We start from the raw sequence: 26,057 nt of genomic DNA on the forward strand, positions 1-26,057 counted from the left end.
ATCCGCAAATTAATGGGCTTACTGAACGCCTTAATAAGACCTTGGCCGACATACTATCAATGTTCGTCAGTGTTGAACGGAGCAACTGGGATGAGGTGCTACCTTTCGTGACGTTTGCCTACAACATCGCCAAACAAGACACCACAGGATTTACGCCATTTTTCCTGGTGCATGGGCGTGAGGCGACTACGACGATGGACACTGTGTTTCTGTTACATCCTGATGACGTGGACGCCGACTTAATCGGCCAGGTGTTAACCAGACCTGAGGAAACTCGGCAGCTAGATCAACTCCGCACGCTGAAGGCTTAAGAAAATGATCACCTAAGGTCTGACGTGAGCCACTGCCCTGTTGTCTACCAGCCTGGTGACCTCGTCTGGATCTTCACTCCTGTTCGGAAAGTTGGTCTCTCTGAGAAGCTCCTCAGGTGCTACTTTGGACCTTATAAGGTTGTAAGACAGTTGTCTGATGTTACTTATGAAGTTGAAGATTTCGACCCTGACACAAGATGCCGAAAGATCAGAGGTACGGTCCACATACTTCGAATGAAGTCCTACAAGAATCCTGCCACCCGGGCTAAATTCGAAGCTCCGGCGACAGGCAGCAGTTGGAAAGGTGACGGAAGAGTGTAGCGGCAAAAGAAGTTCTAAGAAGATCACTGCCAGGGCGAGCATCAGTCATCGGGAGTCAGAGTATGCAGGACCGATGACTCATTCCCGGACTAGGACGACGTAACACCGAGACGCTGTTCTCTTAAGGAGGGAGCAATGTTGCAGATGAGGCTGAGTAGTAGCGTGGTATAGTGGTTATGATACTAAGCTCTTGAATGGAGGGTTGTGAGTTCAAAACTCACCTGGATTGTACCACTTTAATTTCTATATTCGGTTAGAGTACATTCTAGAAGTGTCCATAAATGTCAAGATTCATTGTACTGGAATGTTTTGTAGCTGTATATAAGGGTGTTACAAAAAGGTACGGCCAAACTTTCAGGAAACATTCCTCACACACAAAGAAAGAAAATATGTTATGTGGACATGTGTCCGGAAACGCTTACTTTCCATGTTCGAGCTCATTTTATTACTTCTCTTCAAATCACATTAATCATGGAATGGAAACACACAGCAACAGAACGTACCAGCGTGACTTCAAACACTTTGTTACAGGAAATGTTCAAAATGTCCTTCGTTAGCGAGGATACATGCATCCACCCTCCGTCGCATGGAATCCCTGATGTGCTGATGCAGCCCTGGAGAATGGCGTATTGTATCACATCCGTCCTCAATACGAGCACGAAGAGCCTCTACATTTGGTACCGGGGTTGTGTAGACAAGAGCTTTCAAATGCCCCCATAAATGAAAGTCAAGAGGGTTGAGATCAGGAGAGCATGGAGGCCATGGAATTGGTCCACCTCTACCAATCCATCGGTCACCGAATCTGTTGTTGAGAAGCGTACGAGCACTTCGACTGAAATGTGCAGGAGCTCCATCGTGCATGAACCACATGTTGTGTCGTACTTGTAAAGGCACATGTTCTAGCAGCACAGGTAGAGTATGCCGTATGAAATCATGATAACGTGCTCCATTGAGCGTAGGTGGAAGAACATGGGGCCCAATCAAGACATCATCAACAATGCCTGTACTGTAGAGCAATGAGTCGCATGTCAGCACAAGCACCAAAGTCAACATTACCTTCCTTCATTTAGGCCAACTGGCGGTGAATTGAGGAAGTACAGTACATACTGACGAAACTAAAATGAGCTCTAACATGGAAATTAAGCTTTTCCAGACTCATGTCCACATAACATCTTATCTTTATTTGTGTGTGAGGAATGTTTCCTGAAAGTTTGGCCGTATCTTTTTGTAACACCCTGTATGCTGTATGTGTTCTGGCGGGAGGCAGTTCACTCTGCGCTCTTGCATGTGCAAGTGCTGAATAAACCTTTGTTAAGTGAAGTTAGTGTTTGTCATTCATCTAATCACACCTTCTTCTACGTGAGAATATAGTTAAAGGCTACCCGGCCATTGACCTTCTTCAGTGCGAATGCGCACACTTTGCCTGAACTCTTATGGGAATCGTCACCTTAGTTGGCGCGAGTAATGAGTGAATGGGCAAATACATTACGAATGTAGATTGTGGACAGTTGGGAAAGTGGGTCTCATGGGAAGCGTCCAGGGGATAAGTCCCTGGAGTCATGCTATCCCCTGTGCCCTCGGTGGGTCAGATGGATAGAGCGTCTGCCATGTAAGCAGGAGATCGCGGGTTCGAGTCCCAGTCGGGGTACACATTTTCAGCTGTCCCCATTGACGTATATCAACAACACTTGTCGGCAGCTGAGGGTTTCGATTAATTATCATTTAATAGAGCATGGGTGGTTGATGTTTTTTTGGAAACAGAAGATATTGCACACATGGCATGGCCTGCTTGCTCTCCTGATTTTAATCCTATAAAGCATGTCTGGCATGTACTAAGGAGATGGGTTGCATCATGTCAGCATTCACCAACCACTCTCTAAGACTTGTGAACAGCTCTGCAGGAAGAAAGGGCATTATTGCCTCAACATGAGATTAATGACATCATTCACAGCATGTCTCATCATTGTCAGATCTGTATTGGTGCCAAAGGTGGTCACACGCCATACTAAGCACATTAACCAGTTGTCAGAATGTGTGTGCAAATCTGTTGTTGGAAAAAAAAATGAAGATCATTTTTGTCTATCATTATGCATGTTGCAGTTGATTATATTCTGTATTATTTAAATTGCTACTACTTTACTGTCACCTGTTCATACTGTTTTGTGCCAAAATAAACACAGCCTTGCAAAATTTCCATTTGTTGGTTTAATTTTGGTCACCAGTGTAGATACTGGGATAGTGAATTTCAACTTGACAAAGTGTGGGATACTGCAGTTATGAAAATACTACAGGAATGCTCTGTCCTGAAGGCGGTGGTGTCCATTGACAGAATGGACAGACACCAGGACTCAGTGCCTGGACCAGGGCCGTGCTGCATTGTCCCACAATCGGCTACACTGAATTACCCCCCTCCCACCCCCCCCACCCCCACATGAACATAGCACCCTCTTCTGGATATGGGTGGTTGGTCTGCACAAAGAAGAGGTCATCAGTCCAGCAGCTATACATATATGCAGAACACAGCATCCCAACACTTTGCCTGAAGGTGACGGGTATGAATTCATTGAAACATTGCAACAAGACAATGCTGTAACTCAGTTGATCACCTGGCAAGATTTTATCATGCTGAAGATTGTGTTGGTAAGTGGCTGAATGAGGAAAACTGTGAGATAAATGAAACTGTAACAGTGAAGAAGAAGGCATAGGAGCAGAAAGCATGAAGATTTCTCGCACTGTTGGTTCTAAAGCTGTAGATGTCTTCCTGGAGTACATTATGCAACAACCAAATACACGTCACACCAATTTAGTGATTGTAAAGTGGTTGTGAAATAAAGCCGCCATCATGTGTCATCATTGCAACAACTAAAAATTTGGGTTGTTTTATAGTGAGTGATACTTCTTTATGTGTACACATTGGAGGACTTAAGTTTTCTATGTGAATGACTCTGTCTTTGGATTTAATAAAGTATAGTACCTGTGTGTTTAAACTAAATGTCAGTGACTCTTAGTAATCTGGAACTTCTTCTAATCAGGCACCAATATGTGCAAAGGAAGGTTGGATTAGTGAAAGTGTACTGTATTTTGTTAAGCCTAGCTCACTGCTGGCATGGTGTCAGTTCCAGAGTTGGTACTTTTATCCTTCCCTATGACCTTCATTCATTTTCCCCTTTCTTTATGCTATTTCCATTTTTTGTCCTGGATGAAGGAGGTATAAGAAAATACAGAGATTCAATGATATTTTTAAATTTGTTTAAAGTGTACCATTCAATTTCTTGTGTTGACAAGTCCAAATACATTACATACTACTTCATGAATGTTCAATGTTAATTATTTGTATTCCAGTGGACATCTGATGGCAAGCAGCTTTTGTGTCAGAGCAGTGGCTCCGTAAATGTTCTAAATGTTGAGGATTGTCGTGTTGTATCCATTATTGGAGAGTCAGTAGAGGATGAAGATGAGGATCCCATTACAGCTCTGACACTTAGTTCAGATAATGAGGTACTTGTAACAAGTCACCGAAGTGGGTTGTTCAAACAGTGGAAGTGGAAAGGTATGTATGTGTTTACCTAACTTGCATGTTTTGTTCTGCAATGAGATAGACCACAGGAAAGTAGCAGAGAACTTCCAGGTTGTTATTGTTTTCTGTTTTGATTTTTCTGTAATCTCAGTTTTGGTTTACTATATTTCTGTTTACGTTTTTCTGTGATGTATGTTTTGGTCTTTATGTAATTTTGTTGCACCACTACAGTTGAGATGTAATGTTCTAATTCTAATGGGGAACAACTGAGAAGAGAGGGGTCAAGAATTTATAAATGACAATAGCAAACTACCTGCAGTGGCGTGTGACACTGACAGTGTGCAGCTGCACATGTTGCCTACTATTACAGCAGAAGTTGTGTTCCACGCTGATGAAATTCTGAATTTCATTAATTAACTGTACTCATTATACAAACTTAACCATTTTTGCTGCCCTAACCAATTGCCTTTTTGGCAAAGTGTTCTACAATACAGCATAAGAAACATGAGCCAGTCCATAGAGTTCATCTGTCTTTTCTACAGTAAATTATAACAATATATATGGTGAGTAGCAACTTTCCTTTTCATAATATTGTTACATTCCATTCTGGATTTTCTACAGTAAATTATCTTTTTTCTAACCCAGTTTCAGTGGCAGTCACTCTGGTCATCATCATCATCATCTCTTCTTTTAGAATCAGTACAGGTTCTCCAAGTACTGATTATGCTACATTCCTTTCTAGCTGCTGTACCGTCCTCACTGCCCACTGCGCTAGATCCTATAATACACTGTTATGTATTACTTACCATATGATACGGTGGGTTTTGAAATACATCTATGGCATTATGCTGATCCTATTAGGAGCTTGCAAATTAAGCAAAATTAGCTACAGTCACAAATTACAAAACGTTAGCTTAGGACAAATGTAATATTATTTAATTAATTTTCTCTCACAGTTGCAAACATATTCCTTAGTGATGACTAGTTTTGAATGAATTCATTCATTTTTGGACCATTGGCTGCGTCTTTATCATATGATTGTCAAATAATTCCAATGTCGTATATAAAAGTTTTGTCCTGTTCTTACGGTGTACATTTGAACTCTCTGTCAAAAGTACAACTGATTTCCATATACCAGATCAACTTAGCGTTTGCACCTGGTGTATGAAAGTTAACTGTTATAGTGGTACGGTATTAATGTTGTTTTAAGGTGGCCTTTTCGGTTTGCACTCATTTATGTTCTGACACTTTATATTTTTATTTGTTTTCTATATGCGTCATTGTCATCCACTATTGAGTTGTAAGCTATTACATATTTAAATGACAGACTTATTATCAAGTTTAATTTACTGCCACTGATTACAGGTTTTGGGCCCAAGTGTATAAGTCTGTTTTTCAGATAATGGCATAGCCTTTTGGTGGCATCGTGAGTAACACAAGTTTTTCGTTACTGGCATACTGTTGGTGTGACATGGTGGAACAGTCTGTGCATGAGTGCTTAAGTTGTCTTGAGCGGACAAGTGGACAGCGTGGAAATTCAAAATTGAAGTGATATTCAGAGGAAAAGGCTTTGTAGATATTGTCAGTGGTGTAGCTATTAAGCCTCCAATGAGAAAGAAGGTGAGGCAAAGACATGGCTGGAAAAGGACTCAGAGGTGCAGGAACTTATTGTGACGTGGATGAAGGTAATGCAACTCACTCACCTACTCTCGTGTAAAATGTCAGCTGAAGTGGGGGCTAAACTGAAAACTATGTGTGAGAGTGAGTCCGTGGCAAGCATTCAACTACTTCTGTAATACAATGTAAAAATAAAGTGAGAGAGAAATGAGAAGCTGCGAGTATTGTAAGGAAAGGGGTCATGTGATGTGAGATTACAGATTGTTGAAGTACAAGGAAGGCAAAAAGGCTCATGTTGTAAGTCAGTGAGTTGACCCTTATAATTGGTTTGTGGATACAGGTGTTAGTGAGCACATGTGGAATAGGAGAGAATTGTTTAAGAATAAGAAACTGGACTGTGTGTGAAGCTCATTGCAGGTTGCTGTGGTTGATGGGAAACTTCTTGATGTGATTAGTGTGGTACTACGGAACTGTATGCACGGAGTGGGGTTTAGTTTATCAAAACATTACCTTGTAAAGTGCTTGATGTGTCAATCTGCTTTCAGGAGGAACTGTATTGGACAAAGGTATGTGTTGAGTATCAAACAAGGAACAGTGTGAATTCATGAACAGTGAAAAGGAAGTTCATGCATTAGCCAAATGTGTGAATAAAATTTATTGTATGTTTTTTCCTTAAACGGAACACAATAAGTACTGCCAATGGTTATTTTGACATGCACAGATAAAATTCACTCAAACAAATGCACTATTAACAAACTAGAGACTTCTCACTGCTCAATATTGATACTGCATGTGAGTTAAGAAATTTGGTCTGTTAAATTTGCCTAAACGTGTTGAAAGCTTGAGTGTGTGGCAGTTGCATAAAAAATTGTGCCATCAGAACATTACGCATCTGAGAGAGTTATTTTTATGTAAAGGAGTGGCTTCATTGCTGACTTTGTCGCCTGTGAAGAGTATCTGGCAGGTAAACATCATCACTTGCCTTTCCCCATCAGTCCATCAGGAGCTAATGCCTGCCTTGAACTGGTTCATGCAAATGTCTGTGGATTGATGTAGACGCATTGACTTGGAGGAGTGACATATTTTTTGCTTTTGAAGGACGACTACTCAGGTTATTGCAAAGTATTCTTTATGAAACAAAAGGATGAGGTCAAAGGTTTGATCAAGAACTTTATTGCAAAAACTGAGAGAGAAACCGGCCTAAAAATTCAAGTTCTAAGGAATGATAATACTAAATTGAACTGCTCCAAGTCCTGTAGGAGCTAAAACTCATTTTGAAGCCTTTTATGACAGAGAGATACACATGGACGATTTGAAAATATTTGGTGTTTTTGTGTCTGTTCCTTTACACAAAGAAAAGAAATTTAAACTAGGCCCCAAAATAAAATAGGTTTATTTATGGATTATGATAATGATGGGAAGGTGTACAGAATATTCATATCTTCCATAAAGACAATTGTGGTGCATCGAGACGTAGTTTTCTTGCCGCCAGCAGTATCTGAAAGGAAGAAGAGAACTGGTTTCCCTGTAATAGAATGAGATACTGTTTGTTGTGTAATAGAATCAGATACTGTTTGTTGTGAAGAAGAGAACTTAGATAAAATTTCAGAATCAGATGGTTAGAAAGAAGTAGAAATCAGGATTGAGGTTGTGGAAGAAAATAGAAGTCAGCTTAAAGAACAACAAGAAATCAGTGAAGACAGAGAAAACAAAGAAGACTCTTTTTAAGAATGTAGAGGAGAAACTAGGTGAGAGGCCATACAATCTGAGACCAAAGAGGAATATTCAATATCCAAATTACTTGAGAGTTATGGCCTGGGCCTGTTGACAGCAGTGAATGTTGCTGACCCCCACTGTCTACACTGAAATGATGTCTTGTAACGGTGCTGAAAATCAGAAAGATGCCACAGCAAGAGAGCTGCAAGTTCTGGAAGAAAATAACACAGGGGATAATGTATGTAAGCTAAATGATTGTAATGTTATTGACACAAAGTATGTTTTTAGGTTAAAAAAAGTGGTGAGAAAGGTAATGTTGTTTCTTATGAAGCTTGTGTTGTAGCTGAATGTTTCCAATGAAGATTTATTTATTCAGAAATATACAGTCCAATAACAGAATTAGCTTCAGAGAACCTTTTTCTGTTTTTTTGTGGTTGTAGGAATAAATTTCTTATCTATCACTGGGCATTTGCAATGCTTTTCTGTATGGAGAGATAGTTGGAGATTTATATGTTAAATTACCTATTGGATTTTGCAATAAAATGAATGGTAAAGTTTCTGAGCTTAGAAAGGTTCTGTATAGTTTAAAGGACTCACCAAAAAATTTGAATGTTCAGTTCCATACAGTAATAACTGGCTTAGGATGTGTAAGAAGTGATTTTTAATATTGTTTGTATATAAAGGTGAAAATAGCAAAAAGCAGAGGCATTGAGGTGGCGATAGGCACATGCAAAAGAAGGAAATCTTGCTAGCTTTTGCAGTTATCCTATGATGAGTTAGAGTATAAAACCAGCCCATAACCCCCCCCCCCCCCCCACACACACACCCCTACGTGGTGCAGGCTAGACTATCAATGTCAGTGATGTTTTTCACCAGGCGGATTGATTGTGGTTGGGGTAGTGTCAAGTGAGGTGAGTGGATGGAGAGGGAGGTGAGAGGCAGGGAGAAGGACGGGAGGGTGGGTGGCTAATGGCTCGGAGGGAGGCGGCTGGTTTGTCAGCTAGGAATGCGGGAGGGACAGGCGGCAGGTATATCGGCTGGCACAATCGTAGTGCTGGTGAGAAGTGGCACATGCTGAAGGTGAATTGGAACGGGGTGACAGGATGGGGGGGAGGGGGGAGGGGAAACTTTTGGGTGGAGGGTGTGGGGACAGTGGGTTACCTGAGATTGAGGCTAGGGTGATGTGTTGTAAGGGTAACTTCATAGCTGCGTAGTTCAGAGAGGCTTGTGGTGGAGGGAAGGATCCAGATGACTCAGGCTGTGAGGCAGCTATTGAAATTAAGCGTGTTGTGTTTAGCTGCATGTTGTGCTACAGGATGATCAAATTTTCTTGACAGCAATTTGACGGTGGCCGTTCATCCTGGTGGACAACTGGTTGGTAGTCATACCAACATAAAAAGCTGTGCAGAGTTTGCAGCACAGTCGATATGTGACTCTGTTAGTCCAGCTGGCTCCATGTTGGGGCATATACATGTGTGTGTGTGTGTGTGTGTGTGTGTGTGTGTGTGTGTGTGTTTTATACTCATCAAAGGATAACTGCGAAAGCTAGCAAGTTTTCTTTCTTCTGTGTATGCCTATTGCCAGCTCAGCGCTTCTGCTTTTTGGTGAGTGATCTTCTTTGATCCAAAAGTATTTAAATTGTACAGGAACTTTCCTATAACGAAAATAGCAATAAAACATACATTGACAGTCTGCTGGTTGTTTCAACTCCTCAGAGTGAAATTAACTTCAAAATGAAGGAAACTTTACAATGAAGGATTTAGGACTGAGTTGGTACTCTTTGAAATGAATATTGTTCAAAATTAAATGGCAGAAACTATTACTATTTGTCAAAGTACCTGTCTTGAAAAAGTAGTAGAAGTTTTTGGTGTGCTTGAACGTAAATCTGTCTCGACTCCCATAGAGGAAAATTTTGAGAGCACATTGTGTTTAAACAAGAAAAATCTGAAAATGGAGACATTCAGAAAAGATGTAGAAAATTAGGGTCATTGCCGTATGCGATGGTAGGTTCCAGACTAGATATTTGTGTAGCATTAAGTATTCTAAGCAGGTACCCATTACATGTGAGTCTGGATTTGTGGAATGCTTTGAAAGCATGTTTGATCAGTAATTTGTATTATAGTCTTTCTGGCAGAAAAAGAGCTGTTGTACTTTATGAAGATAATATGCCAGTAATAAGCCTTTGCAAGAGCCCATGGTTCCATCACAGATTTAAGCATACAAATGTCAAAATTTTGTTTGTTAGGAAGTAACTTTGTGCTCAGAAAGTTGTGTTAAAGCACATTAGCACAGATGAGCATGTTCTGAGGACGCCACTTGGTAAAATAAAATTTGAAACATTTAGAGCCTTGCTATGACTTATTTAAATCTTGTAATGCTGTTTGTGTAGCATTGATAATTAACACTGGGAGGGGGGTGGGGGGAGGTGTTAGTGGTACAGTGTTAATGTTGTTTTAAGGTGGCTTCTTTTAGTTTATGTTAACTTCCATTCTAGGATGCTTTTTGTTTTTATTTAGTCTCTGTGTGTCTCCCTGTTTTCTGCCGTTGAGTTGTAAGCTATAACATGTTTAAATAAACTCTATACAAGCAGCTTTATTATTGGGCTTTCTTTACTGACCCTGATTACAAGTTGTGACAATGGCAGACAACATGTGTAGTGTAAGAAGAGAACAAATTTTGCCATATTTTACAGGCTGTAATATACACCTTAATTTTTAAGCAATTTAAAAAAAATACATTTTTACCATTTTTATTATTAGATTGTAAAACCAGTCTAAAAATACTTAGTTTATAAAACCAAACTGACCTTTAAAATCCCTGAAAATCGTCATTTCTACTGTCTTCTTCCTCTTCATCATCGTCGTCATTGTCTTAATATATAAGATGGTCTTCTGTTCCTTCGAGAGTGTTACTTATGCTGCACTTCTTGAAAGATTTAACAATAATGTCTTCTCTCACTCTAGACAACGACTGTTTTATCCACTGACACACTTGTTTGATTGCAGGTTGTTTTAAAGCTCCTTTCGACGTGAATTCATGTTGGGTTTCAGCCATCATCCATTTGTTCCATTCCTCTCTCGTTAACACTTCAAATGGTTTATTTATTGAGACATCAAGACGTTGCTGTCCACTGACACACTTGTTTGATTGTTGGTCATTTTAAAGATCCTTTCGATGTGAATTCATGTTGGGTTTCAGCTATCATCCATTTGTTCCATTCCTCTCTCGTAAACACTTCAAGTGGTTTATTTATTGAGACATCAAGAGGTTACAGTTGTGAAGTAAGTCCTCCGGGAACAACAGTAATCTCTGTGTTTCCCAGTCTTAATTTCATTTCCATAGAATTTTTCAAATGATTACTAAACTGATCTAGCACAAGAAGAGAACTCTTCCTCAATAAAGCACCGTTCCTTCCCTCCCACATTCTGTTAATCCATAATTTCATACCACCCTTGCCCATCTAACCCTTATCATGTATGTAAACAACAACACCACCTGGTGGTATTTCAGGAGGTTTTGGCATTGTTTTGTACTTGAAAATGATCATTGAATTAAGCACAACATAAAAGGTCAACAGTGTAGTGCATATTTTCATGTCCACTTGTTTTTATAGTTACAATTTTAGCACGTTTCATGGCAACACTTACATTACTCGGCACATCAGATGTCCGAGGAGTTTTGTCAGTATTCTCTATTTGGCTTAGTTCCACACTTTTTACCTTCAGTGTTGAATAATAAAGTGATGGAGAGAGAATATTTTCTCTTATACTATTGTGGCATTTTCTGAGATATTTTGGTTTTGGTTCACATGCTAAGTCTATGACGCTTCATAAATCTGTAGCACCAACCAACTCCAACCTTAAAGTCTGTTAAGTTCCACTGTAGCACCAGCTTATGAGCACATCTTTGAATCATTTTTGTATTAATTCCAATGCCATTTTGGAGGTGTCCTTCAATCCATTTCAATACATCATCTTCCAGTTTTGCCATTTTGCATTCAGTCCTCTATTTGCACACTTCCTCTTTCTCATTTTTTTCAGTTCTTCTTTTCCAGTCCACGAATCACGAATGGTTTTTTCTGTTAGTGGAGAGCCGAAATGCAGATTAGCTGCTCTGTTTCCGTGATCTTATTCATATGCTATTACTTTCAATTTATAGCCACCATAATGCGAATACCTTGTATTTTTTCTGTTACAAAACTAGCTATTAACAAAATTATTGTACTGTTACCAGTAACACAAATGACTTTCAATTCAAGTTCACTAACACCGTAGATTGCAGTGACGCATTGTCGGCTAGACAGTGTTCTGGGTTTGTGATGGTGGAGTGGGAGGGACACAGTATAAGCAAGCTTGTGAATCCCAGCAACTCATGTTCATTGCATCGGTGCACTGCTGCTGCCAGTTGAATCAAGAGGTAGATTTCCCGTTACACTGGAAATATTTTACAATCACATGATAAAGACACAGACAGGTGTTCGAAAATGAGTAGATTTCTTGACACTAGCCACCATTGAAGTATATTTATGCAACTGTGATATGAAACTAAATAATTATTATGACAACACAATCTTGGAATTACACATATCCAATTACATATGTAATAGTGTATGTCAATGGTTTGTTTTATGTAAATTCCATCTTGTGTGATTTTTGTAATTTAGATGTTTATAATGTATGTTTGAAATTACAGTAGGGAGCAAATCACGTTTTCACATCCCATATTTAATCAGGGAAATTTATGTAAAACTTGGGAAGCTTCACATGCTATTAGAGTGAGAAGATGGGATGATATGCGGTAGTAATAGGCAGTGTAGCACATGATGCAGCAACCAGCACTGCCTCATCTGTTTGTAGTATGGAACATTTTGCATTGATTATCATGTTATTTTTTGGTATAGTCACAGTGCTTACCCGTTTAGTGATGATTACGGGTAGCATAAAACAAATGCTCAAGAGTTACATTAACAAGCACATAATTTTACTAGGGAGAGTTAGAAGCAGAAACAGTGGCCCAATGTGGCACTCACCGCAGCGTTACCAATTGGCTGAGTGGGCAGTGGCTGGAGTGTGTGGCATGGAACAGAGACAGAGAAAACACTGGTGCTGCTGCAAAATATTCTCTACCTCTCACAGGGCAGACTGTCATGGACCTGACCTGTTACTTGCACAGCACAACATTACTTGCTGTAGAGATTGGCAACTATTTCTTAATTTAAACAAGCAATATAATGAACGTGGCCAGGTAGATAGGATCTGTTTCGTTTGACTGCACTGTATGCAATAAACAGTTACACAGCACCAATAATGAACTGTTTAGGTGTTACTGTTCACACCATCTTAAGATGGAATGATCACATACATAAAGATGTTGAGAAAGTGAATGCAAAAGTAACACCTTTTGGAAGAATTCTTAGAAAACACAATTCATGCCTATGTATAGAGCTCATTTTGGAGTATTGCTCCTCTGTGTTGTATCATTTTGAAACTGAATTAACAGAAGAGAGAGGGAAAGTTTAGAAAAGAGGTGCACAATTCATGACCATTTTGGTGAGTCAGAGGGGTTACAGGTATAATGTACTGAATAAATGCCATTGTGAGATGCCATAAGAAACCTTCTGTGAGATTCATTCTTATCACATACTGACAGTACTGGGCATATAGAGAAATTCGAACTCGTGGAGATTTTTATAAGGTGCAGAGATCGTCATTCTTCAGGAACACGATGAGCAAGTGGAAATATAGGAGAAACTAATTATTATGTTACAGTGTATGCTGTGTACCCTCCATTGTAAATTCACTTCTGGAGTGCAAATATAGATATGCAGTAGCTCATGACTCAGAAAAACTAATTCTAGTCTCCACAATCTTCTGTTGGTTACTCTGGCACCTATGTGGGTTAAATTTCATGTGGTTTTATCTTTCTGCAGGAGAAAGCTGCAAAGGAAATGTGTATGTAACCCAGAAAGTGCCCTCCTCATTGGCTTGTAAGTAAGAAACCAGTATCAAATGTGGATGCAAAAAAGCTCAGTCTGAAAAAAATTCGGAATCTTGATGAATATCAATGACCTGTATCAATAAGGTCATTATTCTAAATGAATAAGGTGCTTGTTCATCCACCACCCATCATGTGTGCCCATTATATAAGTGTTGTTTTAAAATGTGTAAAAAATGGTTTTCAGTAGCCGTAATTATTTTGAAAGCTTTGTAATTCCAAAAGAGTATTAATTGTCTTGTGGGGCATACCAATAATATCAACTTTTCAATTGGAAATGGGTAATTTTGCTTTTCTATTGTCATCTCCCATCTTGTACAGCAGATACAGAAAAAGATAAGTGAATGAATGTAGGTTATGGTGATATTATCATCTTCTGTGGTGTTACTTCATCACTGTACAGAGTTTGTCAGAAGATGCCTGTTATTTGTATAGTCTTATACTTGTTCTTTCCTACACTCTGTCGTGCAAGTTCCTGCAATGAGGATTATTTTGTTGAATGGTTCATTCATTATAAGATTCAAATTATAATAGTTTTTGCACAAAATAGACTTTTTGCAACCATAGTGCTGTTGATACACATCTGGATTTCATACTACACAAAAACCTCATGAGCTGCTGTGATCTCCCTCTACCATTTTTTAATTGTGATATGTTTGACCCCCATATTATTCCACATGTGAAAACCTACTTAGAAAGTTTCTAGAACCACTGGACTCGCATTCGGGAGGACGACAGTTCAATCCCGTCTCCGGCCATCCTGATTTAGGTTTTCCGTGATTTCCCTTAATCGTTTCAGGCAAATGCCGGGATGGTTCCTTTGAAAGGGCACGGCCGATTTCCTTCCCAATCCTTTCCTAACCCGAGCTTGCGCTCCGTCTCTAATGACCTCGTTGTCGACGGGACGTTAAACACTAACCACCAACCAAAGTTTCTAGAACCAACTTTAAGTGATGAGCCTGGGAACATATTACAACCACTTGCGTATCACACCCCTTGGGATTGCTAAGGCAAGGGTAGACTAATCACAGTGCACACAGAGGCGTTAAATCAGTCATTCTTCGTGCACTCCCAACTTGAATAGACTGAAGAAAAGCTCTGATAACTGGTACAATGGGATGTACGCTCTGCCATGCTCTTGACAGTGGTTTGCAAAGTATGGATGTAAATGTATTGAAACTTATTTATTGTTTTGCAACATGGTAATCTAATGTATGAGCTTAAGCTTGTGATTATAACCAGTTGGCTAAGGATTACATGGGGAATTATACAAAGCTTTCAAAAAGAATGATCTGATTTCAAAACACCGTATTTATTGATAAAAACACACTACAAACCTGGAATGAATAGCAAAATACTGACCAAATCTTGAAGTTTTAGCTATGCTATTATAAATGCTCTGTATGTCCACCAGCAGCAGTACGAAAAGCATCTAGATGATAGCTGAATTCGGTATAAACTTAACACAGTGTATCTGATTTTGCAGAAGTTACGGTGGCTGTTATTCTGTTCTTCACTCTTTCAATGTTACAAGGTAAAGGGGAGATGAACACACTTTGCCTCACATATCCCCACAAGAAAAAATCGCACGGGTCAAATCTGGCGATATTGGAGGCCAAGAATACAGGGCAGTGCCTCGGGCTTCCATGCGCCCTGTTGAATGTTGATCTATCTTCAAATGTGCAGAATTGTTTTTTTTTTTTTTTTTTTTTTTTTTTTTTTTTTTTTTTCCCCACAACTTCAGGAGGACTCCAATGACTTCATTTTTCAACAGGATGGAACTGTTACCATACTAGCACAATAATGTATCTCAGTTACTCAGTGACAGTATGCTTTGACACAGGTTAAGGCACATTGGACCCTGTGACAATGCCCTGCTTTCGTGGCCTCCAAAATCATCAGACATGACTCCATCCGATTTTTTCTTGTCGGGTTATGTGAAGGAAAGTATGTTCATATCCCTTTTACCTGGTGACATAGAAGAAGTGAAGAACAGTATAACAGCTGCTGTAACTTCTGTAAAAGCACATACATTGTGTAAAGTTTATGATAAATTTAGCTATCATCTAGATGCTTTTCATGCAGTTGCTGGTGGACACACAGCAGAGCAATTTACCACATGTTTGTAGTATGTTTTTATCAATAAATATGGAGTTTTGAAATCGGGTCATTCTTTTTGAAATACTCTGTATATTACCTTTTATAAGATTTCATGGTGATAGATTAGCTTTTTTCTGACCTCATATTATATACATGTAATGTTATCTGCACAGATTTTTGTTTCAAATCTTAAATGAATATTATTATATTGTAGAGAAGCTGTTAACAAAGGTTTGGAAGAGTATCCACAAAGGGCCTGTCTCTTGCCTTGCATTGGACAATGCTGGAGGTATCTTAGCTAGTGGTGGGTCAGATGCTAGTGTTCGTCTATGGGATGTTCCTCATCACACATGCTCAGATACTCTCAGAGGTGGACAAGGTGTTGTAAGGTAATCTTTTCTATATGTGACTTGTCCACCCCCAGTTTCTAGTAATAATATTGTGATTATTAGTGAGTAAGTTTATCTGAAACCAAACAACATGGTTGAAAAGTGTTAATTTGTTTTGTATGTTATTACTGATTAGTGGTTAAAGTGCTTTAAAGTAAACACTTTCAGCTCCAGTAAAACCAACACACATATTGTGCAGCTGAAGCAAATTTCACCAGTGAGTATATGTCACATTAAACTCAAGTGAAATGTGTGTGACAGCAAATAAATTCTCTTACTCACTTCCACTTAGATATTACCCCAAATTACCAGTATATCTCCCTAAGCTATGGCATTTATAATTAATTTTCTCAATATTTGATACCTTTAATAATTTTGTGGTCTAGCTAGGTAGCAGCCTTTCAGTTGGTTTCAGTACGTCCACCTTTATAAGGCAGAGGGCGTTTTGGTTCAACATTTCTTTCAGTTGGTTGTCCTTCGCTGACAAAATCTTTCTCTCCAATGTCTGTAAGCTGAGAAATCACATTTTTAATGCCTGCAGCTTTGAAGGAGGCTCACATAATTATTAGGAACATGAAAAGTTCCTTCTCATCTGGCACTGATAATGAAATAATAAACCCCTTGTGCAATATAATCCCCTGCTCCATGAATACTGGTATTTTGCCTCAGCCACTTGTAACCTGCTTGATAGTTCCATTACACAAGAAAGTGATAAGAATGAGATCAACAAATATTGAGACATATCCTTCTCCTCCCAACTGTCTCCAAAATAACAGAAAAAAATTTATACTTAAGGTATTATGATCTTTCATGAAAGTGACTCCCTGCTAACGGCGCAGCTGTTTGAATTTCGAAAAAATAAATCCATCAGTGAGGCCCTCTTTTCATTTACTAACCAGATAGCACATGCATTTAATGATAAATCTTGCTTCTGGATTTTTTACTGATCTTACAGAGGCATTTGATTTAGGTAACCACACTCTGCTTATGCACAGTGTGGAAACTTCTTGTTTAAGAGAGATCTATAATGAGTTTGTCATATCTTTCAAACAGAAGATTGATAGAAAGAACAACACGTGATGGAAGAACAACTCATTCAGATATATGTCGTCATCTTAGAAGTCCCACTGGGCTCAATCTTAGGCCCCCTTCTCTTCCTTCTCTTTATTAATAACCCCTCTGGAAATCTACCTTAACAACACCTGTGTTACTCACTGTAATTTGGCTTTATGTTAACAACACAACTCCTGTGATCTTCTGCTTATCAAAGAACTGTACAGCACACATATAGAAGCATTATCCATAGGCAGTAGAGTTATTGGACAGGTCACTGAGACTAAATTCCTTGAGATACAACATTACAGTGACATGTCCATTCCAAAGAAATATATGGCTGTGCAAAATGAGTATTTTCTGCTATGCTTTGGGAGTTCTCTGTCAAATGTGGTTCCTCACTAGCATTAGAACTGTGTACTTCGCCCTGATTAACTCAGTCATTTTGTATAGCATTTCTTTTGGGGGGTCACTGAGATAAACTTATGCTGCAGTGTTTACCTCCAACATGCCAGTGTAGAAGTTGTCACAGAATCAGCTACACAAAAAATCCACGCAATTCACATGTCTATTTACATGTGAAAGCTGACTTCAGAATTTGTCTTTTTGTGAGACCATGTGTGCCAGATTCGTGTGCCAATTTGAAATTCTAAATTCACGTATTTTGCTGTTCATATCACTTCTGCATAATCTTTCACTGATTGTATCAATACTCATTGAGATGTGAAATTTTGAACATTTATGAGTGCCCGATAAACTTCTTCTGTCATTGTCAGCTGTAGGCTTGACTTACTTGTGGTCTTTAAAAATTTTTGAGAACAATAAGCTAATCCTCATGCAGCATGATGATTCTCTAATTTCATTGTATAATTACATGAGAAATAAGTTATTTTTGAAAATTTTTAGACACTGAAGAAACTATATTTTTGAAAATTTTCCTAAGTTTCCTGTACATGTGCTTTGGATAACTTATTTAGTAGCAAATAAGCATTAGTGATTCACAGATACTGCCAAACAATAGATCACTCCAAGTTTCAGTGTATATCAATGCAAATAAACATACATTTTTGATAGTTTTCGAAAATGATCGTTGTCCTGTGTGTAATCTAATTTGGTGTTTGTAGTTTTGTTACTGTATGTATTGTCCTACATTTACTTTTTTCTTCAAGAGGAGTGTACATTACTTACATTTATTGTAAATTAACAGTATTTTTGATTTTGTTAATGACTGTAATTAATCTCAAAAAGTTTTAGAAAACTAGTAATTTTTACCATAGGTTTTTCTGTTGCCTAATGGAAATCTCATTTTGTGTATTTGCTTCAGTTCTTATAGGGAATTAATTATTTCATAGCTCAACAGACTGAATGATAGTCAGCAGGCTTCGTTTAAAGATATTGTTCTCGATCTTGTAATACATTACACCAGGCACAATGCAGCTCCACTGTGAATGCTGTTCTCAAACAAGGGATGGGTTGATTGATATTCGTAAGCAGATGGAAATCACTCTGACTACTGTCAGCCGATTGGCAACCACTGTGAATCAGTGTGCTGGAAGAACTGCTAAGGGTCATACACATGTGGTACCAGTGCCAAAGGTATCTCAGGTACTATCCTCTCTTGTGGACCCTGTCTCCTGTGCAGGAACTACAGGATCTGTCATACCTAGTCCACTTGACTGCGAGTGACATGTCACTGGTAGATCTAGGTGTACTGTACAGGATAGATGGGGACCGGGGAGGACTCAAGAGTGTTATACCAATCCCCTAACCAACAAGTTCATGGTGCTTCTTTCACTGAGACAGCCATGGGACTCACTTCACCTGTTTTGGGAATTTGCTGTGTCCTGTGTCAAGCGGAGGTAAACACAAATGGGTAGGAGCCTATCAATCGTTGGCAGTTCAGATGCATAGCAGGTAATGGTACCCGTAAGGGAAATGGCAGCAAAGGTGGAAAGGAACACCAGATAAACTTAGTGTGTATGCCTGGGAGTCTTACTCAGCATGTTGAAGAGGCTATTCTGGCAGCCATTGAAGGAACAGGGTGCAACCAACTGCAGATTGTGGTACACATTGGAGTAAACAATGCCTGTCATCTGGACTCCAAGGTCATACTTGAATCATTCCAGTGACTGACAGAGAAGGTTGAGAAGATCAGCGTTGCACATGGAATTTCAGCAAAGCTCACAATTTGCAGTGTTGCCCCAAGTTGGATTGTGGCCCCTTGTTGTGAGCGAAGTGGAAGGACTGGACCAGAGACTTTGAAGGTGCAGTGACAATCTTGGCTGTGACTTTATGGACTTGTGCTATGAGGAGAGAACTGTAGGAACCCACTAAACAGGCCAGATGTGTACTACACATCAGAGGCTGCCTCCCATGTAGCTGACTGTGTCTGGCATGCACACAAGGGCTCTTTTTCAGATTAGCTACTCCATCCAGTCCTGATAACAACAACCATGGGAGACGAAGAAATATTAAATGTAAGATCGAAAAGAATGCCCCCCACAGGCGAGAGTACTAAAATCCTGCTGAGCATTTGCAACAAAGTGCTAAAGTTTGAAAAACTCCTGAAAAGCAATGAAGCATACATATTACTAGGTACAGAAAATTGGCTGAAACCTAAAATTGGTAGCAGTGAGATTTTTGAGGACAATTTAAGTGTATTTTGAAAGGATAGGCCAGTGGGAAATGGAGGTGATGTATTTGTCACAGTATACAAGAAACTCACATCCTCGGAGATAGAAATTGAAGCTGCATGTGAAATTGTTTGACAAAGATTCAGTATCAGCATTGGGCATAAAATGGTAACTGGATCCTTATATCACCCATCAGACTCATGTACTGATGTAACAAAAAACTTCAGTGAAAACTTTAGTGTGCTTGTACATAAGTTTCTGAATCATAACATAATCATCAATGGAAGCTTTAATCATCCAACAATCAATTGATAAAATTACAGTTTTATTAGTGAAACATTACTAAATGTCTTCTCTGAAAACTACCAAAAACAGGTAGTTCGGATTGGATCTAATGGCAACAAATAAACCTGACCACTTTGAAGATGTCTGCATCAAAAATGATATCAGTGACCATGAGATGATTGTGGCAACAATGATTACCAAATTGCAATGGACATCTAAAACAAGTAGAGAGATAAACTAGATAAAATATCAGTAGTGTCATATTTCAATGAGGAACTTGAAACTTTCAACTCACATAGATGAACTATGGTTCAAGCTTAAAAGAATAGTTGACCTTGCACTGGATAGATATGTACCCAGTAGAACAGTCCATAATGGGAGAGTTCCTCCATGGTATATAGTCACCGTAAGGAAACTTTAAAGAAACAGGGATTAGTGCATAATAGGTCTAAAACAAAGCATAGGCCTATAGGTAGAGAGATGCTGAATGAAACCCGTTTATATATGGAGAAAGCTATGCATAATGCCTGTAGCAGAATATTATCAAATTATCTTTCACAGAACCCAAAGAAATTCTGGTCATATGTAAAGGCTGTTAGTGACACCCACGCTAGGGTCCCCAACGAATTAGACAGGAACTGAAATTGAGGGTAGTGAAGCAAAAACAAATGCTTAACTCCATTTCGAAATTTTTCTTTACGAATTGCCCCAATGTAATACTCATACCACTGAAAAGAGTGAAATTAGTGTTAGTGTTGAGAAACAGCTGAAATTGTTGAAATTGAACGAAACTCCAGGTCTTGATGGAATCCCTGTCAGATTCTGTACTGAATTTGGGAATGAGTTAGTCCCGCTTCTAATTATAATCTGTCGTAGATCCCTTGAACAAAAAACTGTGTCCAGTGGCTGGAAGAAAACACTGGTCTTACCCATCTACAAAAAGAATCGTAGAAGTGATGCACAAAACTATTGTCCAGCATCCTTAACATCACTTTGTTGTAGAATCTTGGAACATATGCCAACTAGCACAGATTCTGGAAACATTGATGTGAAACCTGACTTTCACTCTTCTCGCATGACATGCTGAAAGCTTTGGATCAAGGCAGTCAGGTAGATTAAGTATTTCTTGATTTCCAAAAAGTATTTGACTCACTACCACATCTATGCTTATTGTGAAAAGTACAGTCATATGGGGTATCAAGGGAAATTTGTGACGGGATTGAGGATTTTTTGGCAGTGAGGACACAGTGTGTTATCTAGGATGGAGAGTCATTGTCACATATAAAAGTAACTTTGGGTGAGCCACAGGGAAGTCTGTTGGTATCTGTGTTGTTCATGTTGTATATGAGGATGGTTTGAAAAGTTCTTGGAATCATCATGAGAGGTCAGTGCTAGCATGATATTCATTGCAATGTTGCCTTTAAACACATGCCTCGCAGTGCTCTTGGAAGAGAGCTGTGGTGGTGACATGGCTCTGTTGGTGTTCTTGTACAGTGATTTATGAAGATGGTAAAAATCTAGATTCGAGCAGTGTTTAAGTACTTCATAAAGAAAGGCATGAAAGCAAAGGACATCTTCATATTCAACTGTCACCAAGTGGACAAATGAATTTAAATTTGGTCGGGAGGGCTTAGATGAAGATCCACGCAGTGGTCGGCCAAGATGTGTCACTGTCACTACTCCAGAAATCATTGCAAAAGTTCACAAGATGGTCATGGAGGATCGCCGATCGAAAGTGCTTGAAATTGCTCGCGCGTGCCAAGATGTCATCTGAAAGAGTATATCACGTTTTAACTGAAGAATTAGAAATAAAAAAATTATCTGCAATATGGGTGCTGTGACTCTTGACGCGGCCGCACACATGTGCAGTTGCCATGGCAAAATTACCCATGAATTGGTGCCAAACCCGCCCTATTCATCTGATATGGCTCCGACAGACTTCCATCTCTTCCCAAAACTGAAAATTTTTCTTGCTGGACGAAAATTCACTTCAAACAAAGAACTGATAGCCAGAGATGACAACTATTTTGCAGGCCTGGAGTAAACTAATTTTCGAGATGGGATCAAAGCACTAGAACATCGTTGGACCAGTTGCATTAATCTACAAGGGGACTACATTGAAGAATAAAAAAACGTTTCAGTGATGTAAGTACTTTTTTTCTATTCCGTTCTTAGAACTTTTCAAACCACCCTCGTACTTAATGACCTTGCAGACAACCCCAGACTTTTAGCAGGTGTTTCAGTTATTTATAATAAAGTAATATCTGAAAGAAGCTGCATAAAAATTCAGTCAGATCTTGATAAGATCGGCAACTTGCTTTAAACGTTCAAAATTGTGCAATTTACAAAATGAAAGAATGTCACATTTGGAATGTGCCAATTCGTACAAATATCTGAGTGTAACATTTGGTAGGGGAAATGGAATGCTTATGTAGGCTCAGTCATGGGTAAAACAGGTGGTAGACTTCTGTTTATTGGTAGAATACTGGGGAAATGCAATCAGTCTACAAAGAGGATTGCTTACAAATCATTCATGTGACCCATTCTAGAGTACTGCTCAAGTGTGCAGGACCTGTACCAGACAGGATTAACAGCGAATATTGAATGTATACAGAGATGGGCAGCACAAATTGTCACAGCTTGGTTTGACCCGTGGGAGAGTGTCACAGAGGTGCTGAAGAAACTGAACTGGCAGAGACTTATTGACAGACATAAACTGTCGTGAGAATTTCTACTTACAAAATTTCAAAAACAAGCTTTAAATGATGACTTTAGGAGTATATTACAAACCCCTACACATCACTCCTCTAGGGATCATTGAGGGAAAGATTACATTAATTATGCTGCATATGTTAAAGAAACAAGACGAAAACCAAATAACTGGACGTACCATCTGCGATGAACTTCACAGTGGTTTGCAGAGTACCAATGTAGACGTAGAAAATAATTGTTGTACAAAAGCAAATTGACAGGATAATGATACATTCGTAGCAAATCCACCTCCCAAGCCAACCTTCAAAGAAGGGGGAATTCTAACTGCCCTAGGCATAGAAGACCACCTCTGTAGCTGATTGGTCAGTGTAGGTGGCTGCCATGCAGGGGGCCCAGATTCGATTCCCAGTACTGCCAAGGATTTTTACTTGGTGGTAGAATTGGTACGGGATGCACTCAGCCTCACACAGTGATTGAGGAGCTACTTGACTGAGTAGTAACAGCTCCGTAGTCTGGAAAGTTTGCAAAACGGCTGGAAGAGAGGTGTGCTGAGCACACACCCCTCCGTACCACATCTGCATGACACCACAAGGCAAAGAATGACATGGTGGCGGGTAGATATCCCTTGGGCCTTCATGGCCTGCTGAGGAGCTTGTTTATGCTTACTTATCCCACAGACTGTGTCATTTGTAAATCTCAGATATATACATACTATGGACTGTTTCACTTGTAAATCTCTTTGTAACAAATAATGTGCATGATCGCCACAACCGTACAAGTGGTATCATACATCATACAGAGACTGAGTAAATGCCACAGTAGGATGAGGCACATTGGTAGCCTACTCTATAATACACTATGTGATCAAAAGTATCCGGACACCCCCAAAAACATAAGTTTTAGGTTCATTGTGCTGCCACCTACTGCCAGGTACTCCATATCAGTGACCTCAATAGTCATTAGATGTCGCGAGAGAGCAAAATGGGGCACTCCGCGGAACTCAGATACTTCAAATGTGGTCAGGTCATTGCATCTCACTTGTGTCATACATCTGTACATGAGATTTCCACACTCCTAAACATCCCTAGGTCCACTGTTTCCGATGTGACAGTGAAGTGGAAACGTGAAGGGACACGTACAGCACAAAAGCATACAGGCTGACCTTGTCTGTTGACTTACAGAGACCTCTGACAGTGGAAGAGGGCTGCTATGTGTAATAGGCAGACATCTATCCAGACCATCACACAGGAATTCCAAACTGCATCGGGATCCACTGCAAGTACTGTGACAGTTAGGTGAGAGGTGAGAAAACTTGGATTTCATGGTCGAGCGGCTGCTCATAAACCACACACCATGCCGGTAAATGCTAAATGATGCCTCCCTTGGTGTAAGGAGCATAAATATTGGACGATTGAACAGTGTAAAAACATTGTGTGTAGTGACAAATCACGGTACACAGTGTGGCGATCCGATGGCAGGGTGTTGGTATGGTGAATGCCTGGTGAACGTCATTTGCCATTGTGTGTAGTGCGAACAGTAAAATTCGGAGGTGGTGGTGTTATGGTGTGGTCATGTGTTTCGTGGAGGAGGCTTGCACCCCTTATTGTTTTATGTGCCACTGTCACACCACAGGCCTACATTGAAGTTTGAAACACCATCTTGCTTCCCACTGTTGAAGAGCAATTCGGGGATGGTGATTGCATCTTTTAACACAATCGAGCACCTGTTCATAATGCACGGCCTGTGGGGGCGTGGTGAAATGACACTAATATCCCTGTAATGGACTGGCCTGCACAGAGTCCTGACCTGAATCCTATAGAGCACCTTTGGGATGTTTTGGAACGCCGACTTCATACCAGGCCTCACCGAACCTTATTGATACCTCTCCTCAGTGTAGCACTCTGTGAAGAATGGGCTGCCATTCCCCAAGAAACCTTCCAGCACCTGATTGAACGTATGTCTGTGAAAGTGGAAGCTGTCATCAAGACTAAGGGTGGGCCAACACCGTATTGAATTCCAGCATTACCGATGGATGGCACCACGAACTTGTAAGTCATTTTCAGCCAGGTGTCCGGATACTTTTGAACACATAGTGTAAATTACAAGAGAGAAATTTACCAGTATAATGCTCCAGAATTGTTTTTATCCTGTTGCTGAATTTATGGAGATAAGTTTATACCAGATATAAGTTTAACTTTGTATACACACTAATAATCTTGAACGAAATTTTATCCATGCTGGATCTCATGAACTTTGCAGCCATTAATCTTTTCAGTGAAGAATGTAACCAGCCACAAATTATGTTAGTTAACGTATGCTTTGTCCTGTAAGTACACATATATTGAAAAATGGAGATCACTGTTAAAAACTACTGTCCTTTACAGTGCATGTGTATTTTTACAACATTAATTTAACAAAAAGTTATATCCCTCTTCAACAATTGCTGTGACTTGTCACATATCATAAACATGATTTCACATATAAATAAATGAGTCAGTGGAGACTGATTATTGTGTAAAATACTTGGTGGATTCTTAAGGATGTAACTTTCGATTCTGTTCGCTGTATGGCATATGTTATGTTTGGATGCATGCAGTGATTATACAGCGTGATTCAGTGATAATGTTACAAACTTTCAGGGATAGTGGACAAGAGTAAATGAAGTAAGGGACTCTGGCCTGGAAATGACCATGTTGAATACCATAAGCGAAAATCATTTTGATACCTCTGTCGGTGGAAAAGATGTACCAGTACTATTGTTGCTAAGATTGTAGTGTAGGTAACTTTCAGAGGTGCTAATATGAACATAAACAAGAAAATGTCTAAGAAACATAGACTCTGAGATGCATACCTTAAGAGCTATGAGCATACAAGAGACTTGTTTCGCATTAGTGAAGGTGAGTAAGTGTTCATAGCCCTTAAGGAATGCATTTTAGAGTCCAATTTGTTTGGTAGAAGAGATGTGTTTCACAGTAGTAAAGGCGAATAAGTGCTCATAGCTCTTAAGGAATGGTTTTTGGAGCCCATGTTTATTACACATTTTTTTTAAATTTGGTCCATACTGCCATGTCTGAAAGGTACCTGCCCTACGATCTTAGCAACAACCAGTACTGGCCCAAGTATTTCACAGTCAGAGGTATCAGAACAGTTTTCACTTACAACTTTCAACTCAAGTCATTTTCAAACCTCAAATTGTTGTATTTACCTTTCTCCATCATCCCTAAAAGTTTGTAACATTGTTATGGAATCAACTTGTATGTGACTCCTTGAATAGTCAGAACAATTAATTTTCATTATGCTTATTATTCCATTCTCTAGCCCCCGCTCCCCCCTCTCCCCAAACCTACACTCTCCCCTGAATCTGTGTCCACAAAAATTCAAAAGATCTACTCACCAAGCGGTGGCAGGA

At 39.4% G+C, this 26,057-nt stretch overlaps 1 protein-coding gene across 1 annotated transcript in view; it reads left to right on the forward strand.

Moving 5' to 3' along the window:
- The window catches only part of LOC126236606 (transducin beta-like protein 3), a 157,857-nt gene that overhangs the window by 25,297 nt on the left and 106,503 nt on the right, over positions 1-26,057 (forward strand). Inside the window, exons 3-4 of the mRNA XM_049946043.1 lie at positions 3,975-4,182; positions 15,791-15,965. Of these exons, the coding sequence (XP_049802000.1) occupies positions 3,975-4,182; positions 15,791-15,965 (383 nt within the window). The remainder of the gene's footprint in view (positions 1-3,974; positions 4,183-15,790; positions 15,966-26,057) is intronic.

Source organism: Schistocerca nitens, chromosome 2 (genome assembly GCF_023898315.1).
Source record: "Schistocerca nitens isolate TAMUIC-IGC-003100 chromosome 2, iqSchNite1.1, whole genome shotgun sequence".
Taxonomy (NCBI): Eukaryota; Metazoa; Arthropoda; class Insecta; order Orthoptera; family Acrididae; genus Schistocerca; species Schistocerca nitens.